General features: G+C 41.0%; 3 protein-coding genes across 4 annotated transcripts; all 3 read right to left on the bottom strand.

Moving 5' to 3' along the window:
• Window positions 1-70: 70 nt before the first annotated feature.
• copb2 (COPI coat complex subunit beta 2) lies at window positions 71-10,140 on the bottom strand. The gene is made up of 22 exons (XM_085141244.1): window positions 10,004-10,140; window positions 9,434-9,571; window positions 9,217-9,303; window positions 8,003-8,129; window positions 7,693-7,841; window positions 7,044-7,190; window positions 6,823-6,922; window positions 6,576-6,718; window positions 6,207-6,406; window positions 5,957-6,067; window positions 5,774-5,862; window positions 5,566-5,672; window positions 5,185-5,328; window positions 4,936-5,066; window positions 4,539-4,746; window positions 4,285-4,395; window positions 3,945-4,159; window positions 3,687-3,825; window positions 3,452-3,589; window positions 3,200-3,277; window positions 2,914-3,042; window positions 71-2,706 (listed from the first exon to the last, which is right to left on the bottom strand). The coding sequence occupies exons 1-22, from the start codon at window positions 10,004-10,006 to the stop codon at window positions 2,611-2,613; spliced, it is 2,790 nt and encodes a 929-aa protein (XP_084997370.1). The 5' UTR covers window positions 10,007-10,140; the 3' UTR covers window positions 71-2,610.
• A 436-nt stretch (window positions 10,141-10,576) lies between these two features.
• rbp2b (retinol binding protein 2b, cellular) lies at window positions 10,577-13,855 on the bottom strand. Of its 2 annotated transcripts, none has more exons than XM_085141295.1 (4): window positions 13,420-13,855; window positions 12,069-12,247; window positions 11,531-11,632; window positions 10,577-10,719 (listed from the first exon to the last, which is right to left on the bottom strand). In XM_085141295.1, exons 1-4 carry the CDS (start codon window positions 13,514-13,516, stop codon window positions 10,666-10,668), a joined length of 432 nt encoding a protein of 143 aa, XP_084997421.1. In that variant the 5' UTR covers window positions 13,517-13,855; the 3' UTR covers window positions 10,577-10,665. The 2 variants fall into 2 exon arrangements, with proteins under 2 accessions (XP_084997421.1, XP_084997422.1); XM_085141296.1 differs by lacking the exon at window positions 13,420-13,855 and adding an exon at window positions 12,818-12,872.
• Window positions 13,856-14,459: 604 nt separating this feature from the next.
• On the bottom strand, window positions 14,460-17,990 carry rbp1.1 (retinol binding protein 1, cellular, tandem duplicate 1). Its single transcript, XM_085141297.1, has 4 exons — window positions 17,458-17,990; window positions 17,078-17,256; window positions 16,314-16,415; window positions 14,460-15,063 (listed from the first exon to the last, which is right to left on the bottom strand). The coding sequence occupies exons 1-4, from the start codon at window positions 17,528-17,530 to the stop codon at window positions 15,013-15,015; spliced, it is 405 nt and encodes a 134-aa protein (XP_084997423.1). The 5' UTR covers window positions 17,531-17,990; the 3' UTR covers window positions 14,460-15,012.
• Between the last annotated feature and the right edge of the window lie 948 nt (window positions 17,991-18,938).

Consider the following 18,938-nt stretch of genomic DNA (forward strand, 5'->3'; position numbering starts at 1 on the left):
TGCCGTGGTCCACCCGGCTCTCTCTGGCTGACCGACCCGTTCCGTAGTGCCCGGTTCTGCCTTTTTTCCCCCCCTTTCTTTCTTCTTCACGGCAGCTTGCTAACGTTACGCCTGACTCTCTATTACAAAAACACCTTGCTGTTCCACAAAGCGTCTAAACACCGCCCCAGGACTGAATTGGTTTAGTTTCCGTTTGTGTAAAACGTACAATATATCACAAAAACCTTAGAAATACGTGAGGAAAAACAGTTTCAAAGCGGCGCAAAAATAAACAATCTCAGAAGGGTCCGTACTCCCTTCTCGCTAGCTGCTCGGCTTTACTTTGTTGCACACGAAACTGCATAAAATCGTCCAAGCCTGTCTCGGAGGAGCGCCCCCCGCAGGTGAGGAGGAGAGTGACAGCTTTTCGAGGACAGCTGGGGCAATTTAACGGCTCCCATACTGCTCTGGCAAGGCCATTAAACGGCCTTTAGCAGTTTTGAAGCCCCACAGACCTCACAGTTATATGATGGTATACTTACACAGAGCTTCAATATGTTTATACTCCAATTTACAGCTGGAACCTTTATATGGATTGCAAAGAATAAGACCATCATTGTCAGTTATCATTTTACTCTCTTAGAATTTAGATCTTAATCACCCTAAAATTAAAAATTTCAGCTGTGACACGAAAGACAAATGGAAAATTCCCCTTTACATTTTAAATCTGCAAGGAGGGGGTTGGGGGGGGGGTGCAAGAATGTAGGGCTTCCCATCATACAGGAGAGAACAGGTATGGAGGGAGAGGTTTTGAAATCAAACGACTCCTTCCACATTTTTATTTGTGTATGAATTTTGCTGACCCCTTGTAATTGCTATCATAGCACCACTCAGACTGAGAAGAAGTCCAATCAGAGTGACTGAAAGGCAATTTTATTATCAAGATTATTTGTTTTTCCCACATCAGCAGGTCAAAGAACTTAATTTATGACTGTGGATCATGGTTAACCTTCTTCAGTTTATTATATGGTCATGCATTGCATTTTGATAGAACAAATGCTGTAAATTACATCTTTATTAATGTAACTGTCAAAATATTCCACCTTTACTTTTGCTACTTATCAAAATGTCATAAATAACAAAGCAAGATATCAAGTATCAAACACTGCCTTTTAAAAACTGAATTATGAACACAGAAAAGCACAATGTGGAAAGTGTCTGATTGGCAACAGCTGACTTTTTTGGCATGACAATGGCAAACACACTGTCAATGCAGTTAAAGCAACATGACATGTACTATAAGATAAAAGTACTCTTTATGGGGAATAAATGATATCTTTTCATACTAATATTGCACCTTGTGCATGTGGAGCAAGTTTTAACTGCTTTCTGAGATGCTAGTTATTGTGTCAATACTCAGAAAACAACCTAAAAGAATGCACTTAAGTGCACTGCAGTAAAAGTGTTTTTGTTTTTTAACATGTTTACGAGCATAAAGTCGTTTAACCTGTCCAAAACAGTTACAAGATGCACAATGGGCCTTTCTCATACAGAGAGTAACAACTTGAATCTTAGTAAAGGCTGCATATTAGCCATGTCTGACTTACTGCCACACCTATATGGTGCAACAGAGACTCTATTAATGTTAATTACACAAATGCTGCTGCTGCCAAAAGACGTTTGTAGGTTTTCCTGTTTTTTTAAAAGCAGGTCTGTTTTTTTTGACAATTACAAGACTTGCATCACTGGAATTTTCTAAATGATTATACATTATTATGTTGTTTATTATGCAGCAATGCATGTGTGTCTGTGTAATTTATACAGCTGGCAGTAGAATGGGAGGATGGCATGGGTCAGGCCAGCGAGAGGAAGAGGCTATAATATCCTAAGTTGAAAGCGGAGGTGGAACAGTGAGGTTGGAGAGCAATAGTTTGCACAGTAGAGATTAACAAACTACAACAGTCTACTCTGTTTCTGTTACTGTACTGGAGCCAACCCACATAATTTCCCTAGGGATTAATAAAGTATGCTGATTCTGATATAACCACCCAAACTCCTTAAAAAGTTAGAGATGTGTGGCCAAGCCGTACACCACACCATCTCAGGAATTGCTCAGTGCTGCAGTAAGTGGCTGCAGATGAGGAGCAAAGACCCCAGCTGGACCCTGACACACTCAATGCTGCTGAGGAACTTATTATTGCTTCATTATTAAAAGCTGCATTTGTTAGTTTTTGCGATAACTATCAAGAGTAAGACGCTTTTTAGTCAAATGTGAATATGTACAGAAACCAGTTTATTGGACTGAATGAATGTTCACTTGCCACAACAGAAAAAAAAGCAAAACAAAAAGCAAAGAGTAATAAAATACAGCCCAATGGACAGTTTTTCTGAAATTCTCAAACAATAAATGGTTTACAAAATGAGGGAGTCTGTCTACCTTTCTTCTGTGGATAAAACATCACTGATATCATGATCTGCCACTCAAACACTGCAGTAGGCGGATATGACAATATAACATTTTTACGGACAAATACAAAAGAAAAAAAAAGTGGGGAAAAGGGATTTGGTCTCTCTTTTTCTTTTAAATATGCTCTATAGAGTGCTTGGGAGCAGACTGTTGGCAGGTCTCAATCAATCATCGAGAAAGTCATCATCAAGGTTAACATCTGTGGTGTCAATGTCATCCAGCTCCATGTTGTCCAGGTCCACCTCGAGCTCATCCAGAGTCTAGGACGGAGAGACGCATACAAAAAAGGAAAATCCTTTTAAACAATGTTCCAGCTGAATTTTCATTTGATTTTACTTCATCAACTAAGAACAGTATGTGCTACAAGTTGTTCTGTAAGAATAAAACCTAAGTCATCACTTCCACACTAGAAGAGGGATTGATTGTGACAGCATAATAAATAAAAAATAAAGAGCAAAAGTCTTTACCTTATCTTTCTGTGAGAATTCATAGATTTCAGCCTCTTCCTCTTTCTCCACTGCTGCAGGAGGAGCAGGCTCAGGCTGTGAAGGTGTCACTGCAGCAATGGGAGCTGCTGCCTCCTCTTCATCTTGTGTCTGCCAAAAAAAGTGAATTAAATAAGGGAATTTTAAATTGTACTTGCCACTAATTTCTCCAGCTTTTATTCATTTTTACAGCCTACAGAAGCTACAGAACAATGAACAGTAATCAGGCTAATACAAAAGTACGGAGATATCGATACTGTATGCAAACCTTAGAGACAGGAGGTAGGAAGGTTCCTTTGGGCTCGTATCCCTGGGCCTCTTCAAGAATGTTTCTGTCTTCATTGGGCTGAAAATGTCACATACAAATTCAGAAGTGCTGCCATATTAGCAATAACACAGTTAATTTACCCAAAACTAAGCATCTTTTTTACTTAAGTCATCAAGGACTTTCAGTGAGTACTTTAATCACCGTCTCCTCACTGCATAATTTAAGTATTTTGACAAAAATCATTCAGCTTACTGTAACAAGTGGATAGTCTTTAGCAGGCCTGGTGGTGCCCAAGCAGGTTTCTCTCAGGTAGTGTTCAGCTGCAAAGGCTTCTTTCAGCCCGGGGAACAGATTCTCATACTCTGTAGGGTCTGCTAGGGATTCAGCCGCCTACAATGAAGATGCAGGTCATGACCAAGAACAGATATCTAAACTGATGCTGATTGAGTTTAACAACTAAAACAAAAATCTCAAGGACGTAACTAACCTTCTGGTTGACCTTGGCCAGATTCTCCCTCCATAATTTGACCACGCGGGACACCTGGCTGGGTAGGTAAGTGCGAGCCAGGAAGGCAGCTTCAGGTAGTCTGTTTGTTCTGATCAGAAGCTCCAAACACTGATCCAGTCTGTGGAGAAAGCACAGCAGCAAGGCATGAATTACCCTGGTAGCCTCATTTTCAGTGTGAGCAACAACATGATTCTATTCCACAATTCGCCCTTGCAGGCTCGTACATGTCACACTTACTTTCCCTGAAGGAAGTAGGTCATGAAGGCTACATTGTTTTTGCCATCCCTTTCTGCTCCTTCAGCCAACTTGCCCACCATGACAGCATTACCGGAGGCTGTAGCGAGGAGGAGCAGGCCACCATAATCCTGGGCATGGTGCAGGCACTCTTGGGCCAGGCCAAACTGGCACTTACTGATAGCCAGCTCTGCTAGCTGCTTCCACTTCTGCTCTGACTGTAGAGAACAGAGTAAAACATATCAGAAATGTACTGGACAGAAAACCTGATCCATTGTGACATCAAATTACAATTATGGTCAAGCCTTTGATAAAGAGTTTGCGTATGCTTCTGTGTCCTTACCTCTGCTTCTACAGCCAGCTGGTAAGCAATCTTCAACTCTCCCAGCTGCAAGGCTAACTCAAACCTGTGCTCAGGGTCTGTGGACACTGCCAGGGCCTGCTGCTTGAAACCCTGATGAGCCAAAGAAATTGAAACCTTAAGCATACTCACAACTTAAAAGACAACCATTAAAATAACCTCTAGTAGACCAGTTTTCTACAGCTCGTGTTTAAAGTCCAGTTGTGTTTCAAGATGAATGAATCGCCTTTGCTAACCTGTTTCTCCAGGAAGTGTGCCACCCTGGTCCTCTGCTCTTTAGGGATAGTGGGTAGCACCTTGTCAGCCATTCCAAAGTCCCTTCTCATTACAGCAGTCTGGTACTCCAGGACGGAGACAAGCAGGGAGTAGCTGACGATATTGAGCTCCTTGTCTCCCAGATACAGACGGTCATCTTTAGGTATGTAACCCAGTAGGTACATGGTCCTGCAGAAAAAGGAAGTAGGTGTGAAAAAGCACCAAGGCTAATTTTAGAGGCCGCTTATTCTTTTTGTAGATTACATATTTTACTGTAATCATCTGCTGAGTAGAGTTTCCGCATTGCTGGACTGTGTTTCTAATAAAGTCAGGAGAGCAATTCTATTCAACTCGAGCCTAAATAGTCTGTATTCTTACCTGTCCAAGTGTGCAATTGTGACAATCTCTCCTCCAACGTAATAGTTGAGTCTGTTTACAGAGCTGGTGTAGATGAAGCAGTCTCCAACCCAGAGCCCAGTCTTGACAATCTCCTGGATCTCTCCCTGGACCTGAACATGTCATAACAGGTCAAATATATTTCTTAGATCAAGTATTACATTATGCTAAGCTATTCTAAACACTGACTTCCAACAAAGGATGTGAATGCACTCACATCCACACACCTACCTCAAAGGCATCTTCAATACCATCCTCTGTCACTCCCTCGTTGTTCTCTTGCGAGGCAGCGACTTTTTCTGCCAGGTAGCGCAGGATGAAGAAGGACTCCTCTGTGGCAATGCAGACCAGTTCACCAGAGTCTGACCAGAAGATCTGAAAAATATGAGAAAAAAAGAAAGAAAAAGGTAACCCTACTAGAATTACTGGACAACAGCTTCTGGCAGTCACTCACTAACTTATTTATATGGGCCAGTGCTAAAAATAAGGTTAGAGAAGCACAAAAGTAATTTGTGGTGACTTCAATTAAAAATGCACAGAGTTTCCAGACTGATAAACAGGGACCAGGACTGAGAACAAATATCTAACTCAGTAGAAGAAAGCCAGTCTTACATGCTTGGGCTGGATCTCAATGCGGCGGATTAACTCTGTGTTTTCCCAGTCGTAAAATGCCAGGCCGTTCACCGACCTGACCCCAAGCAAGAAACCTCCATAGATACCTGTAGAGCAGAAATACAGGGAAAACGTCTGGTGAGAAAGACAGCCAACATACTTCCACTTCCAGTACCACAAATCCATCAGGCAGCTAAGATTTCATTACCTTCAGCTCCAAAGTCGGGCTTAAACGATTTCTTTTCTTTGAAGTTTTTAAAGATTTTGACGACACTGCTGCTTTCTCTGATGGCATATCTTTAACAAAGAAATACAGATGTTATTCAATAAGAGAGTAGCAAAGGATAAGGGCAAAGTTACGCTCAAGTTACGTTTTAAAATGTTCACTTACTCAGAAGAATCGTGTGCCCACACAAACTCCTGTGCTGAGCCGAAGCTCTTGTTTCTCAATGCCATAGCGGTGTAGATGATGTACTCTCCATCTCCACACACCACAACAAACCTGGTAAATGGAAAAACTGCAGATGAAGCTCCTCTGATAGAAATGTTATTATAAAATGACCAGAAACAAACATCTGTGATGCTCATTTCTGTTGATTTATAAATTTTAAAAAAAAGGGCTGGACCGAGTGTATGTCTACCTTCCATTAGGGTTGTGCTGGATGGTTTGAGGGTAAATCTCACAGCTGCCCATGTCTTTGACAGCCAACGGTAGCCTCTCTCCATCCTTGATTTCAGCATCACCCATGGCCTTCAGGTTGGCCTGCTGTATTTCACTGTGTTTGGCCCAAATGATTTTGCCATTGGTGTCCATAGACATGGCTGGCTCCTCCCGACCCACCTACCCGGGAGTGAATGACGGAAGAAGAAGATAGATTGGAAGAGGATGAAAATAGATTTAAGTTTTGAACACATAATTCATTTACAAAACATGATAACCTTGATAAAATTCAGCTATAAATGAGTAAATTTCAAATTCATAGTGAGTCTGTCTTCTTCCTTTCCCTCACCTTGATAATGATGCTGCCTTCATCGTAGCCTAGCGCCACATTGTTGGAGCCCCTGAGACCGGACACACACCACACTCGCTCCATGCCATAGTTCAGTGTGCTCTCAAGGCGGTAAGTGCTCGAGTGCCAGATACGCACGGTCCCTGTAGAGGGAGAGAGAACAAAGTGTGAAAAGCAATAATTAATGAGATGGCAAAAGATGCATTTTGTGGGTGCACAGGTGAGGATGAGTGGGATTCCTGCTCACCATCCTCTGATCCAGTAATGATGATGGGCAGCTCTGGGTGGAAACTGACGCAGGAGACATTTTGGGCGTGGCCCTCCAGAGTTTGAACACAGGTCTTGTTCTACAACACACAGCGACAAATGGGTGAAATACTCACATGCACAAAATGCTAAACCAACTCTTCCAGCAGTAGCACAAGTAAATAATCACAACATTAGGAAAATCAAGTGAAATTCTCCTACCTGGTAGTCCCAGATCTTGACTTGGCGATCATCAGCCCCAGATATCAGGTAGGGCTTGTCTCCCCCACTGTAGTAATCAATACAATTTACTCCTTTCTCATGACCTTCCAAAGTGAAATTGGGAGATGAAGAGCCAAGCTGCCACACCTGTAAGAACCCCCGAGAACATGACTACAAATACTTCAGGAACTTTTAACTAAATATGTGTAATTTATAGTCATAAAGGAACCTACAATAGTGTATGACCCACAGTTCACAATCCACGGTGCAGATATACTATTCCTCCAGAACTTTCCAAAACATTTAGCTCCTAGGACTAATTTTCAGAAACCTTGAAGTGAAGTAAATATTGCTGTGGGATTTCACTATAGTATAAAACCTGAAAAGCAGACACTGGCCTGATGACATTTTAAAAAGAAAAAGCAATTTTACCACATAATTTTTGCGCACCATCACAAAATAATAAACATTTTACCTTAAATGCTGACAAGTTGATTTTTTTTAAGAGTATAAGCTCAAATTCCAACTGGATACCCTTGTCTGCATAAATGCTTAAAAGATCATGAACCTTCTCAAGTCTTACCACGGGAAACAGGACTCAGCTTTAGCAGAAGCAGAAGTGAGAAAATACAAAGCAAGAGGCTCCTACCTTAATTGTTCTGTCCAAGGAAGCACTGGCAAACTGATTGTTGTCCTTGGGGTTGATGACAATCTGCATAACATAATGAGTGTGACCCTCAAACACCTGGCTGCATGACCACTTCTTCTCCCAGTCCCAAAGCTTGATCAACATGTCATCTGCAATGACACAAAAACACAGTCATGCATGTGTGATCACATAAATACATTGAATAACGACAATTCTTCATAGTATGATCTGTGAAGCAAGCGTATGCAGAATGCCACAGATTTACAAAAAACACTAAATGAAGAAAGAAATCATGCGTTTACTAGCGTACCGCTGCTGGTGAGGATGTATGGCTGGGTTGGATGGACAGCAATGCAACGAATGTAGTCGGAGTGGGCCTCAAACATGTGGACTCGCTCCAAGGTGTTGTAGTTGAACACACGGATCTGCATGTCATCCTACACAGGGATGATAAAAAAGCTGAATTACTACTTGAAAACACACCATTTTAAGATTTTGACAACATTGGAAAACAGGATATGATCATGTGACTCCCTCAAAAACTTAGTGCACATAACATCTGAAAGATAACAATATCCTTAAAAAAATCATGTCATTAGTTTTTAAAAGTATTACTTAAAAGTTACTATTTGGCACTTCTGTTGCTTTTACCAGATGCAGGTGGATGTCTCCCTAGTGACCTGGTAGTTGACTATTTGAGTGGCAGACCACAGCATGTGTGGGATCAGGTAGGGTGATGAGGAACTATGCTGTGGCAGCAACTTTGTTACGTAGTGGGAGAAGAGCAATCTGCATCTTAATGTGGGAAAAACTATGGAGCTAGTTGGGGAGGATTAGAACACTGATGATTTGTATTTCTATACATGAGATCTGGGCAGACACAGGGAATGACCACAATAACAAAAAACTGAACTTCAATAAAAATACAGAAGACCCCCTACAGTAAGTGCTAGAGAAATATCTACTCGCCTCTGTCAGTGCGCCCCAGGGTGGCTGTGGTTACATTGTAGCTTACCATCACCAGTGTGTGAATGTGTGTGTGAATGGGTGGATGACTGGATATGTAAAGCGCTTTGGGGTCCTTAGGGACTAGTAAAGCGCTATATAAATACAGGCCATTTACCATTTACCATTTTACTTTCTGAAATGACTGAGCTCTTTTAATATCTGCTGGATGATGCACAAGATTCTCTGGTGGCCAGTGGCATTCTCTATTTTGTTGTGTTTGATGGGGCAATAAGCTGATCCACAGGACCAGAAATGTTGCTGATTTGGAACTTGACACTCTGAAAGCAGTGTCAGAAAAGAGGATGCTATCCAAGTTATCGAGAATACTGGTCAGTCTTTTTAACCCCATCCATGACAGTCACCAGAGCATGTTTTCATTTGCCATGTCTTGTTTATAATATCCATAACATTTTAAACTTTTTGGAGTATTTCATTTAACATGCAGCACCTTTGAATTTTTTTTTTTTTTTACCTTTCTGAGCTGTGATCCCAACAGAAACAATAAATATAACTCACCGCTCCTGTGATGACCCAGTTCTTCCTTGCCACAAATTTAGAAGCTCTGACAGGCAGGTCGCAAACTTCGAAAGTCTTGACAAGAGTCTGAAAAGAGAGCCGGCTTATAGTTTGCAACATATGGATGCGACACATCAGTGATGATCTATATGGATGTGAAGTCAGCAGTCTTTCTTAATATAAGCAATTTGGCACAGCTGTCACGCTGGCTTCGTACCTGAGTTTCATGGTTCCAAACACAGACGCTGCCGTTGTACAGACTAGCCAGCATCCATGGCTCAGTTGGGTGAAGGTCCACACTCTTCACCCGGTCTGACCTGGCTGTCAGCCTCCGCTTAATGTCCAGCCTCAGAGGCTGAAAAGACAGAAAGAGACCAGTGTTTCCAAGCGCTGTTACAGGTGTTATGTTGAACTTAAAGTGTATCTTAAAAGCAATGAAGCTTCAAACAACAACTGGTAGCAAAACCAAAGCATCGATTAGCAGCTAGCATTCAACTCAATACATTTCGTTTAATCAAGCTAAACCTGTAACTGTGCATCTGTTAGTAATAACTGCGCAACTAACTCAACACAAATGTACCCACATGCTAACACTGGAAAAAAAGCTTAGGATGGAAATCCTAAAAGGCCGTAAGCTACAAGCTCTCGTGCTAACTCAAGCTAATTAGCCGCTAAGCTAGCTGCAAGATATTATTATTTGACATTGATTCACGGCTCTTTTTAAAACAAATAAGTTGGCATATATACAAACAAAAACATACTCTGGGATGTTTAAAATGCCTCTTACCATGTTTTGTCCCCGTGTTGTCACAATAAAATCAGAGAAATGTGTTGCGAACACTTTCAATCGGGGTCCAAATGTTGCGTTTTTCCCGTGAACAGCCTAGTGGACACTGACGTGGAACTTCCTGAAACGCAATCTCGCGTGAGTTGAGCCGTGCAAGTGCTGACGTGACAACATCCGTGAGCTTTGCTGCAGTCAGTCGTCAGGCTGCCACGGTGTCATTCTATGCTGTGTGTAAAGACTATATCCTATGTCTATTTTTATTCTATTTTATCAGTTGCTATACAAATATAACTTCACCACCATCCATGGTTAGCCTATAAGATGAACAGGGCGCCTTTCCAATGTCATATTTTAAGATGAGTAATTTGTTGTCAATTATTTGTTTCGAAAGCAACATGAAAATTGTCCTAACCTTGTTGTCAGCTGAGTCTTATGTCCGTTTTATAATAAAAATGTAAAAATATGTAATTTTTTCTCCATTACTATCACATCATTGTCTGTTGTTAGATAGATAGATAGATAGATAGATAGATAGATAGATAGATAGATAGATAGATAGATAGATAGATAGATAGATACAAACAAACAATATGGTTCTCAAAGCATCTTTATTCATCGATTCATTCTGCTCATATATTTAACAAAACATGTCACGTTCATTATTATTCTTTTCTCTTGAACACCTGACGACAAACTACACCTTCACATGTCAGCTCCTGTGGAGGAAGAGAAATCTGTTAATCTGTTATTCAGCAGAGGGATCAAAAGAACATTAAGCAATGTTATAGGTGGCCATTTTATACTTAACAGTCACATCCTGATTATGCAACACCTCCCACTAATGCAGTGGTTCCCAAACTTTTTTTTTTGCTAGGGCCCTCTTTGTTTTACAAGCAAAATGGGTTTAAAAACATAAACAACTGTAGGATACTGTTTGTCCGGGATTTGAACCGGGGGAACAAATTGTGGCAGTATCAGCCTGATATTATTTGTATCCCACTGTAACTTTACTGTATAAAGAGCTAACATCTCCAAAATGTCAGGAGTAGTTAGTCATTACAACAAGTGTTTGTGAACTAAAAATCAAGAATGTGGGATACTGTTTGTCCGTGATTTGAAGAGCCCAGCGTGTGAAGGGAAAACCAATTATGCAGGGGAAACCTACCTTGGCACTTGTGCAGGTGAAACCAAAGGGAGGATATGCTTCATCATATTTTCTAGTCTTTGGCTTAGAATGAAGTTGGTTTGGAAACATACAAAGCTATGCTTCATCTCCTGCTTTGCGTTTGTGTGGGCACCCCGTGCTAACAGTGTCCAAGCGTTTTTTGGTTTTTTTTCCCTTTTCATACCGCGCCCCCCCTGCAATGGCTCTGCGCCCGACCTAGGGGGCGGGCCCCACACTTTGGGAAGCTCTGCACTAATGGGACACATTTCTTTATTATCATTCAGCACAAGCTCACTCTCAAATCTTTAATAACAATAAAAATAAAAATAAAAATCTAAATATCAGAAGCACTGTTAGCCCACCAGGTAGAGTTTGTCTCCTTCAGTCCAGTGCTTCCAGCCACGGTTGGCCTTCTCGCCTTTCTGAGTGCACACAAGCTTGTCCCCATCCCACTTCACCAGACTCTGAAGACAACAGTTAAACAGTTAAGCCAGTTTTTAGCTGGCGTAATGTAATTTTGTCTGAACATTGTGATAAAGAATTTCATGTTCAGATAAGCTTATATCACTGCTGCTCACATGCTCGGATTTATAACCCGAAGGCTAATGAACACTAACCAGCTTATCCTTGCTTTTATGCTAGTTTTTTTTTTTTAGCACTGACTTATCATAGGCCTATTTGCTCATTTTTTAAAACATTAAAGCATCAGCTAGTGCAGAGTATTAAATTAAACTTGACACTGATAAGCTTATAAATCAGTCTGAAATATACAGGACTGAATACTAATTACACATATATGAAAGATGGATTCATTTTTTAAAGAACATTTTGTTTCAGGTACCCTGGACACACATGGGCAAGGACTGACTTATCACATCTGGACTCCAGTGGTTATCTTACCTTGACATTTCTGTTGTCTAGTCCCTTGGTGTACTCATCAAACTCCACCCCTACAGTGAAGGCCAGCTCATAATTCCTAAAGGTGCTCAATGTTTTTAAGTCAAACTTGTCCCCATCTTGGAAAACCACTTTGGTCTGAGATAGGGAGATGGCAATTTTCCTTGTAGCAAAGTCAATATCTAGGAGCAGATTACAGAAGATTGTTCAGGCTGTATCTGAAGAGGAACAGATGATGAAGTGCAGATGAACTGTGGTAACTCCTTAGTTACATATTAGTAATATAGCTGTGATTTTATATGTTGCGGTGATGTGAAAAAGTATTTGCCCTCTTCCTGATTTCTTATTTTTTCCATATTTTTCACACTTGTTTCAGATCATAGACAAAGAAAACCTGAATAAATGCAAAATGCTGTTTCTGAATGATGAAGAAAGAGGATAAGGATCAAAGCTGTTCCTATGTTAAATGAAATTTTTTGGGAAGGTTTTAGTCTCGTTACATATGGAATAAAACTAACACAGCATTGTACTGAAAGTACAACAAACCAACAGTTAAACATGGTGGTGGTAGTGTGATGGTCGGTGGCTGCTTTGCTGCTTCAGGACTTGGACGCTGATAAAAACCATGGTTTTAAATGATAAAACCACGAATTCTGCTCTCTACCAGAAACTCCTGAATATCTGACCATTAGTTTGTGTCCTGAAGCTCAAGAGCACTTGGGTTATGCAGCAGGTAATGACCTGAAACATACCAGTAAGTCCACCTCTGAACGTCTCAAACAGGCCATTCATGCTTGAAAATCCTCCAGGGTAGCTGAATTTAAACAATTCTGCAAAGAAGAGCGGGCTAAAATTCCTCCACAGGGATGTGAAGAGTCTTTGCCAGCTATTGCATTAATTCTGTACTTGCTGGCAAGCGTGGCACAACCACAGCCACGTGGCACAACCAACTTATTATACTCAAGGGGCAATTACTTTTTAACATGTTTGGATGACTGTTTTTCCCTTAATAGATAAGATCATTTTTTAAAAACTGGATTTCGTATTTACTCATGTTACCTTTGTCTAATATTAATTATTTATTGATGATCTGAAACATCTAAGTGTGACAACTAGGCAACTATCTAAGAAATTAGGAAGAGGGCAAATACTTTTTCACAGCATAATATGTATGTATGATGTATAATCACACTCAGTTTTACTCAACAAGAATCTGTAGTAAGTAACTCAAAATTAGACGGTTGTTCTGTTAAGAAAAAGATTAAAAGTATTAAAATCTTTTAATCTTTCTTTAATCATATAACTAAGACATTTTAGTGTAAAATTGAACATATCAGGATGTAAGTTTTCTTACTCAGTACTTTCAAGTAATCCTCAAATTTCTCACTGGATTCCAGTATCCATTTTCCACTAAAGTCTGCTGGCATGGCTGCAGCTGGTGAAGCTGACATGTGACTGAAGAGTGTAGGGAGGGGGAAGAGGCAGGGTGTCCTCTTGCTTTTATATGAGTGGGGGGCACAGGGGCAGAGTGCAACTGATAAGTGAGTTTATAGCTTAAAGAGGATTGGCAGGGTCAGTTATTTCTGAGGGGGAGGACATGCTTTCTGCGGTCACCGACGGAGGTTACCACAGGCACATCTGTGGGCATCCACGTTAAAGTGTACCATCACCATCGCTCTCAATGCACATGCACACTTGCAGCACGGGTCAGCATGCAATGTGTAGCCAGGAGAGGCTATTCTGTTTTCAGTACTAACACTGATTGGTCTGTTTCAATGGCAAACTCAACCAGAGCATTTGAACTTTGAACAGGTTTGAAGGTTAATAAAGTTCAACCCAACCGTTTTGTTTTTCAGAGATCCCCTCCAGAAGGTTTAATGCTACAGTATAATCACATTGAAGCACATATAACTAAAACGCAGACTTAAAAAGAGCCCACCTTCAGCAGATGACCCACAAATTTATTGAGAATAAACACGCTTCTCTGGTTTCGTGTCGACACCTCACTCCTTCATAAAAGAACTTTTTTTAAAACCACCCAAAGCAAGAGGACATAAATCAATAACAGCTCCTCTGAGGAATGATAAGTCAACAGAGCTTGCAGGTATACGCTGGTGAGGTGCGTGTGTGTGAATGCACAACAAGCAGCAGGAAGGAGTCAAAAGAGCAGCGCGATCAGAAGCAGCAGCGAAGAATGAGCAAGTGAGTTGCACAGCACGTATAGATTATGCCCAATTGGTAATGACATGGCACAAAGCGAGGTGACAGATTAAGTGATTCAAAGCTAAATGTGACCTGAGCTGTTTGGTTCATTCGCAAGAGGAAGCAAAGAGATTTCTCTCGCATGGGAAGAGAGGTATTTTCATCTCAAAAGAGCTTCTGATACACTGGATAGTTTAGAATGGCTTCATTTATTGATTGATTCAACTTTCGCAGCCACAGTCTTAAAGGAACTGGGACAAATACATGTAACATTTTTATTCTGGAGACTGAGCATCTCAGCCAACTTCTGCTCTTACCATCGTCCTTCAGCTGTAATCATTTACAAAACTAAGTCAACACATTTCTCTTCACTGCATCCACAACATTCCCAGCTGGCTCGCCCATCAGATCAGCTACAGCTATGGCACTTACGCATGCGTCTAGCACATCTAAACCTGCTAATCAAAGCACCCACCTTGAAACAAATACACAGTATTGGATTTTGTGGTGTTATATGTCAACTTGCCCATTTGTGCTACAAAGAAATTCCTTTGGCAAAGTAAGGCAACAGCATGATGGAACAGAAACGTGTGTTTGGTGAATTCACTACAGTAACATGGACACACGGACAGGCCGGAGGGATAAAAGGAAAGTCGGACTGTATGTTAGAGGAAGAGGTTGTTCCTGATGTGTCTCTCTGAGCCAGTTTTTGGTGCGGGCACCAGACTGTTCACTGAAAGTTGCTTTAAGTCTTCTTGAAGACCTGCTTGGAAACAACTCCTGCAGCTCTCAGCTCCTGGAGAGAAAAATACATGTTTGATATATTTATTCAGACATGTGAGAGACTCAGAAAGTAATGCTGACCAATGAGAACCTCTAAGCAGTAGATGGACAAGGATTAGTGTCATCATTAACCAGGAGTAAGTGGTGTTTCTTTACTTTAATCATAAAAGGTGATACAAAAAATTACCAACTTGCAGTTAGTAAGGGGGGAGGGGCTAAAAACATCAGAGCTATCACAAACACTGGCTTTCAAGGTCACATTGAACCCTGTGGCCGATTTAGAATCACCAGTTAAAATAACATGCATGTCTCTGGACTGTGGGAAGACGCAGGTAAGAACCCATGCAGGTACAGGGAGAATGTGAAAAAACTCCACACAGAAAGGTCCCTGCAAGCCGGTGGATTCAAACCCAGGACCATGAGGCATCACTGCTAACCACTGAACTGATTATTTATTTTCCCAAAGACATGGGTGAATCTTATTGACCCACAAAAGAACACTGAATCCTTCAAATGACCTGAAAAAAGTCGCCCCTCTTTACACTCAATTAATACACATTTCCAGTTGCAGTTCATGTGTCAGCCACCAGGGGTCTCTGTTGCTCTACACTCAAACCGGCTCTGGGGAGCTCTCCACTAATACTGTAACTAATTTCAGGGAAGCTGATTGAAAACATCTGCTAGCATCACTTAAACCAAATAACTTGGCAGATTATTTTTTGTTTAGCTTTGATGGCCGTAATCATACACAGGAAAATCTGATAATGCTGTGCTAATGAAAACACTAATGGGCTACTTATTGCGTTAATGTATTTTCAGATGCAAATGCGCTTTAACAGAATTTATAAAAGCATTTATGATGCATTTGTTGGCTAACTCGAAGGCTCTGCTCGTAATGACTGACAGAGGTGCCAACTACAGGAGTAGAAGAATTTGGATGGCTTTTAATTTCACAGTATGCACTTTTTCTTTTTTAATCATGCAGTTTGCATCTGGAGGGAACACTTGGGAATCAAATATGTGAGCAGAGCTATTTAATTAAGTGGAAATAATTATTTGGCTGTGAGTCAGTTGTGTAACTGTCAGAAATCCTCCATACAGACTGTAATGTTACTGCAGCTTGAGCTGGTAGTTAATTCATACTAGAGTCCCACATAAAAATCAATGCTCTTCACATACAGCGCTGAGAGGCATTCTGGATTTGGATTAAAGTGTCTAAATTGAATGCATTAATATTCATGGCAGGAACTGATGTTTTCTTACCAGATGAAGCTCATCTCCCTCCACCCAGTGGGTCCAGCCTCTCCCTTCGATCTCTCCCTTCTGCACACACACCAGCCTGTCCCCCTCCCAGGTGATGGTGGTCTGCAAAACATCACAAGACAGAGAGAGAGTGTGAAAAAAGCATGAGGCATCAGGGAAGGATCTCTTACTACTCTTAAAACAGAGCATATTGATTTTAGTATGCAGAATACAATGAGCTGAATGAGTGACCCAGTTCTCACCATTTTCCATAATTATTCAGATAGATCTTTACGCAAAAACACGTGAATTTCCCTCTTAGCGGCACTCCAAACAGCTTAAAGCTTAACTAAAATCAGCCCATAAGCATACAAAAAAGGGCTTTCAATGGGGACCACAAATAATCTGTGATCCTATTCAGCAGTCGGTGACATAATCTGATTAAATATGAGTTCTATCCTCGACCAGTTCTTTCCATGCAGCATTTGACATTGTTCCTTTTTACAACAATTTATAAGAGTTTGTAAAAAGTTGGAGGAAACTTTTATGAGTGGGTAGATTTTTTTTTCTGCTATTGTATAAAACAACCAGTTCTTGCAACACCATGTGCTCATTATGCTGAAGGGTGGAAGTCGTTTACACGCCCACAGAATCTGCACTCCTAAGTGTCACTGCCCAAGATCCCAACACCTGGCAGCAGTGTGGTTCATCTGTGATGTTTAGCTAAAGTCTCAGCAGGTTCCTAACTACAGATGCATTTAAGTACAAAAAGTAAAAAATCTTACCATGCATTTCCTGTCGTCCACTCCAGACAGATCCTCCTCAAACTCTTGGCCCACGTAGAAATCCATGTTGTAGTTTTTGAAGGTGCTGAGAGTCTTGATGATTATGTGGTCGCCCTCGTGAACGATGTCCTTGTCAGGCTTCAGCAAGGTGGCAATTTTCCTGATGGCAATGTTTACATCTGGCCCGTGAGCAAGTTGACAAAAAATGAATTAAAAACAAAGAAGCAGTGAGGTTTTATGCATATATGGACACACAAAGAATTGCCTCAGATTGTGTAAAGATCAGGTTTATAATTTCATCATTGCTTTTTCGAGCTGTACATTTCTGATCTGTGCCTTCCCTCTCTGGGCTTGACTCCCTGCTGAACTAATAAACTCACCCAGAGCTTTCAGATACTCCTCGAAGTTATCATTGGAAATCATTTTCCAATATCCGGTCAGATTAGGGACCATGTTGGCTGTTCCTCTGCTGGTTTCTTCACTTCCAGAGAATGAGGAGGTCTGTTGTGGACATCTGCTGGGGATGGAGTGCAGAAAACACTCTCAAAAGCCCCAATTTGAACCAAACTCATTTTAATCCGATTACCCTGCTGGGTTTCACTTCTTTTTTTTTAATGGAAAATGTTGCTGGAACCTCCCACTTCCCTCCCAATGCCAACACCACGTAATCTCTCAATCCTCACCACGCTTTTACTGTGCTGGGAACCAGCGGTATGCATGTAAACACTTGTGTGCCTTGTGTTGGAGAATGCTTATGTGTTTAGGTGGGATTAGGATCAATACGCCTTTTCTATTAATTGACACAGGCCTGTTTATTTATGAAGCCACGTGTGTCAGATTTGGCCTGAAAGCTGATTCTTTTGTATAAAATGAGGCCTGCTTCACTGATGTTTGAATCAGTTTTTTCTTTTTTAAAAATTTAATATCGAAGCCATCGACAGACTAAATGAGTACAAAAGAAATCACTCAGAGAGCCAGTGAAAATGGCTGAATGGAGCATGCTAAGAGGATAATATTCACAGCACAAAAGCAGAATCACCTGAGCTTAAAATGATCCAACTCAAACAATTAACTGGCACAATATGACTGTCACATCTTCTGTCTCGCCTAAATAACTCAATTAATTTGATAATCTCTCTTTTGGGCAGCGCGCTGCAGCCAACACACCGCCTAAATCCTTTGCTGACTGAAAGACGGGCAAAGACACACACCATCATCATAATCGCCACTATTTAGTATCAATGGAATAGCAGCGCTTTCAGCCATTGGTCTCAGTGAGAAAACACCTCCCGTAACCGAGCAACTGTCAGGATTACTTTAAATCCTTTGGTGGAAGAAACGCGGGCCTCACAGACACAGTGTGTGGATGACAATGGTGAAAATGAATAGAGCCAAGAATGAATCGCTGTTGTTAGGAGAGGCAGCTGCTGGGTAGAAACACCCACAGTGACACTCATATAAGAAATACGAATCAAAGAAGAAGAGAAAAGATGCAGATTCAAGTCTACTTACCTGGAAGCCTAGCAACTAAGATGTACACTCACTGGCCACTTTATTAAGTATTTACTAGCTTACTAGTACAGCTCTGCACCTCCTTTTTGCCTTCAGATCTGCTTTAATTCTTCATGGCACAGATTAAACAAGGTGCTGGACACCTCAGAGACTTTGTTTCATATTGACATGAAAGCATCACACAACTTTGCTGGCTGCACATCAATAATGTCAATCTTCAGTTCCACCACATCTCAACGGTGCTCTATCGGATTGAGATCTGGTGACTGTGGAGGTTGTTTGAGCACAGTGAACTTATTTTCACGTTCAAGAAACCAGTTTGAAATGATTTGAGTTTTGTGACATGGTG

The sequence above is a fragment of the Neolamprologus multifasciatus genome, chromosome 18, assembly GCF_963576455.1.
Source record: "Neolamprologus multifasciatus chromosome 18, fNeoMul1.2, whole genome shotgun sequence".
Classification (NCBI taxonomy): domain Eukaryota; kingdom Metazoa; phylum Chordata; class Actinopteri; order Cichliformes; family Cichlidae; genus Neolamprologus; species Neolamprologus multifasciatus.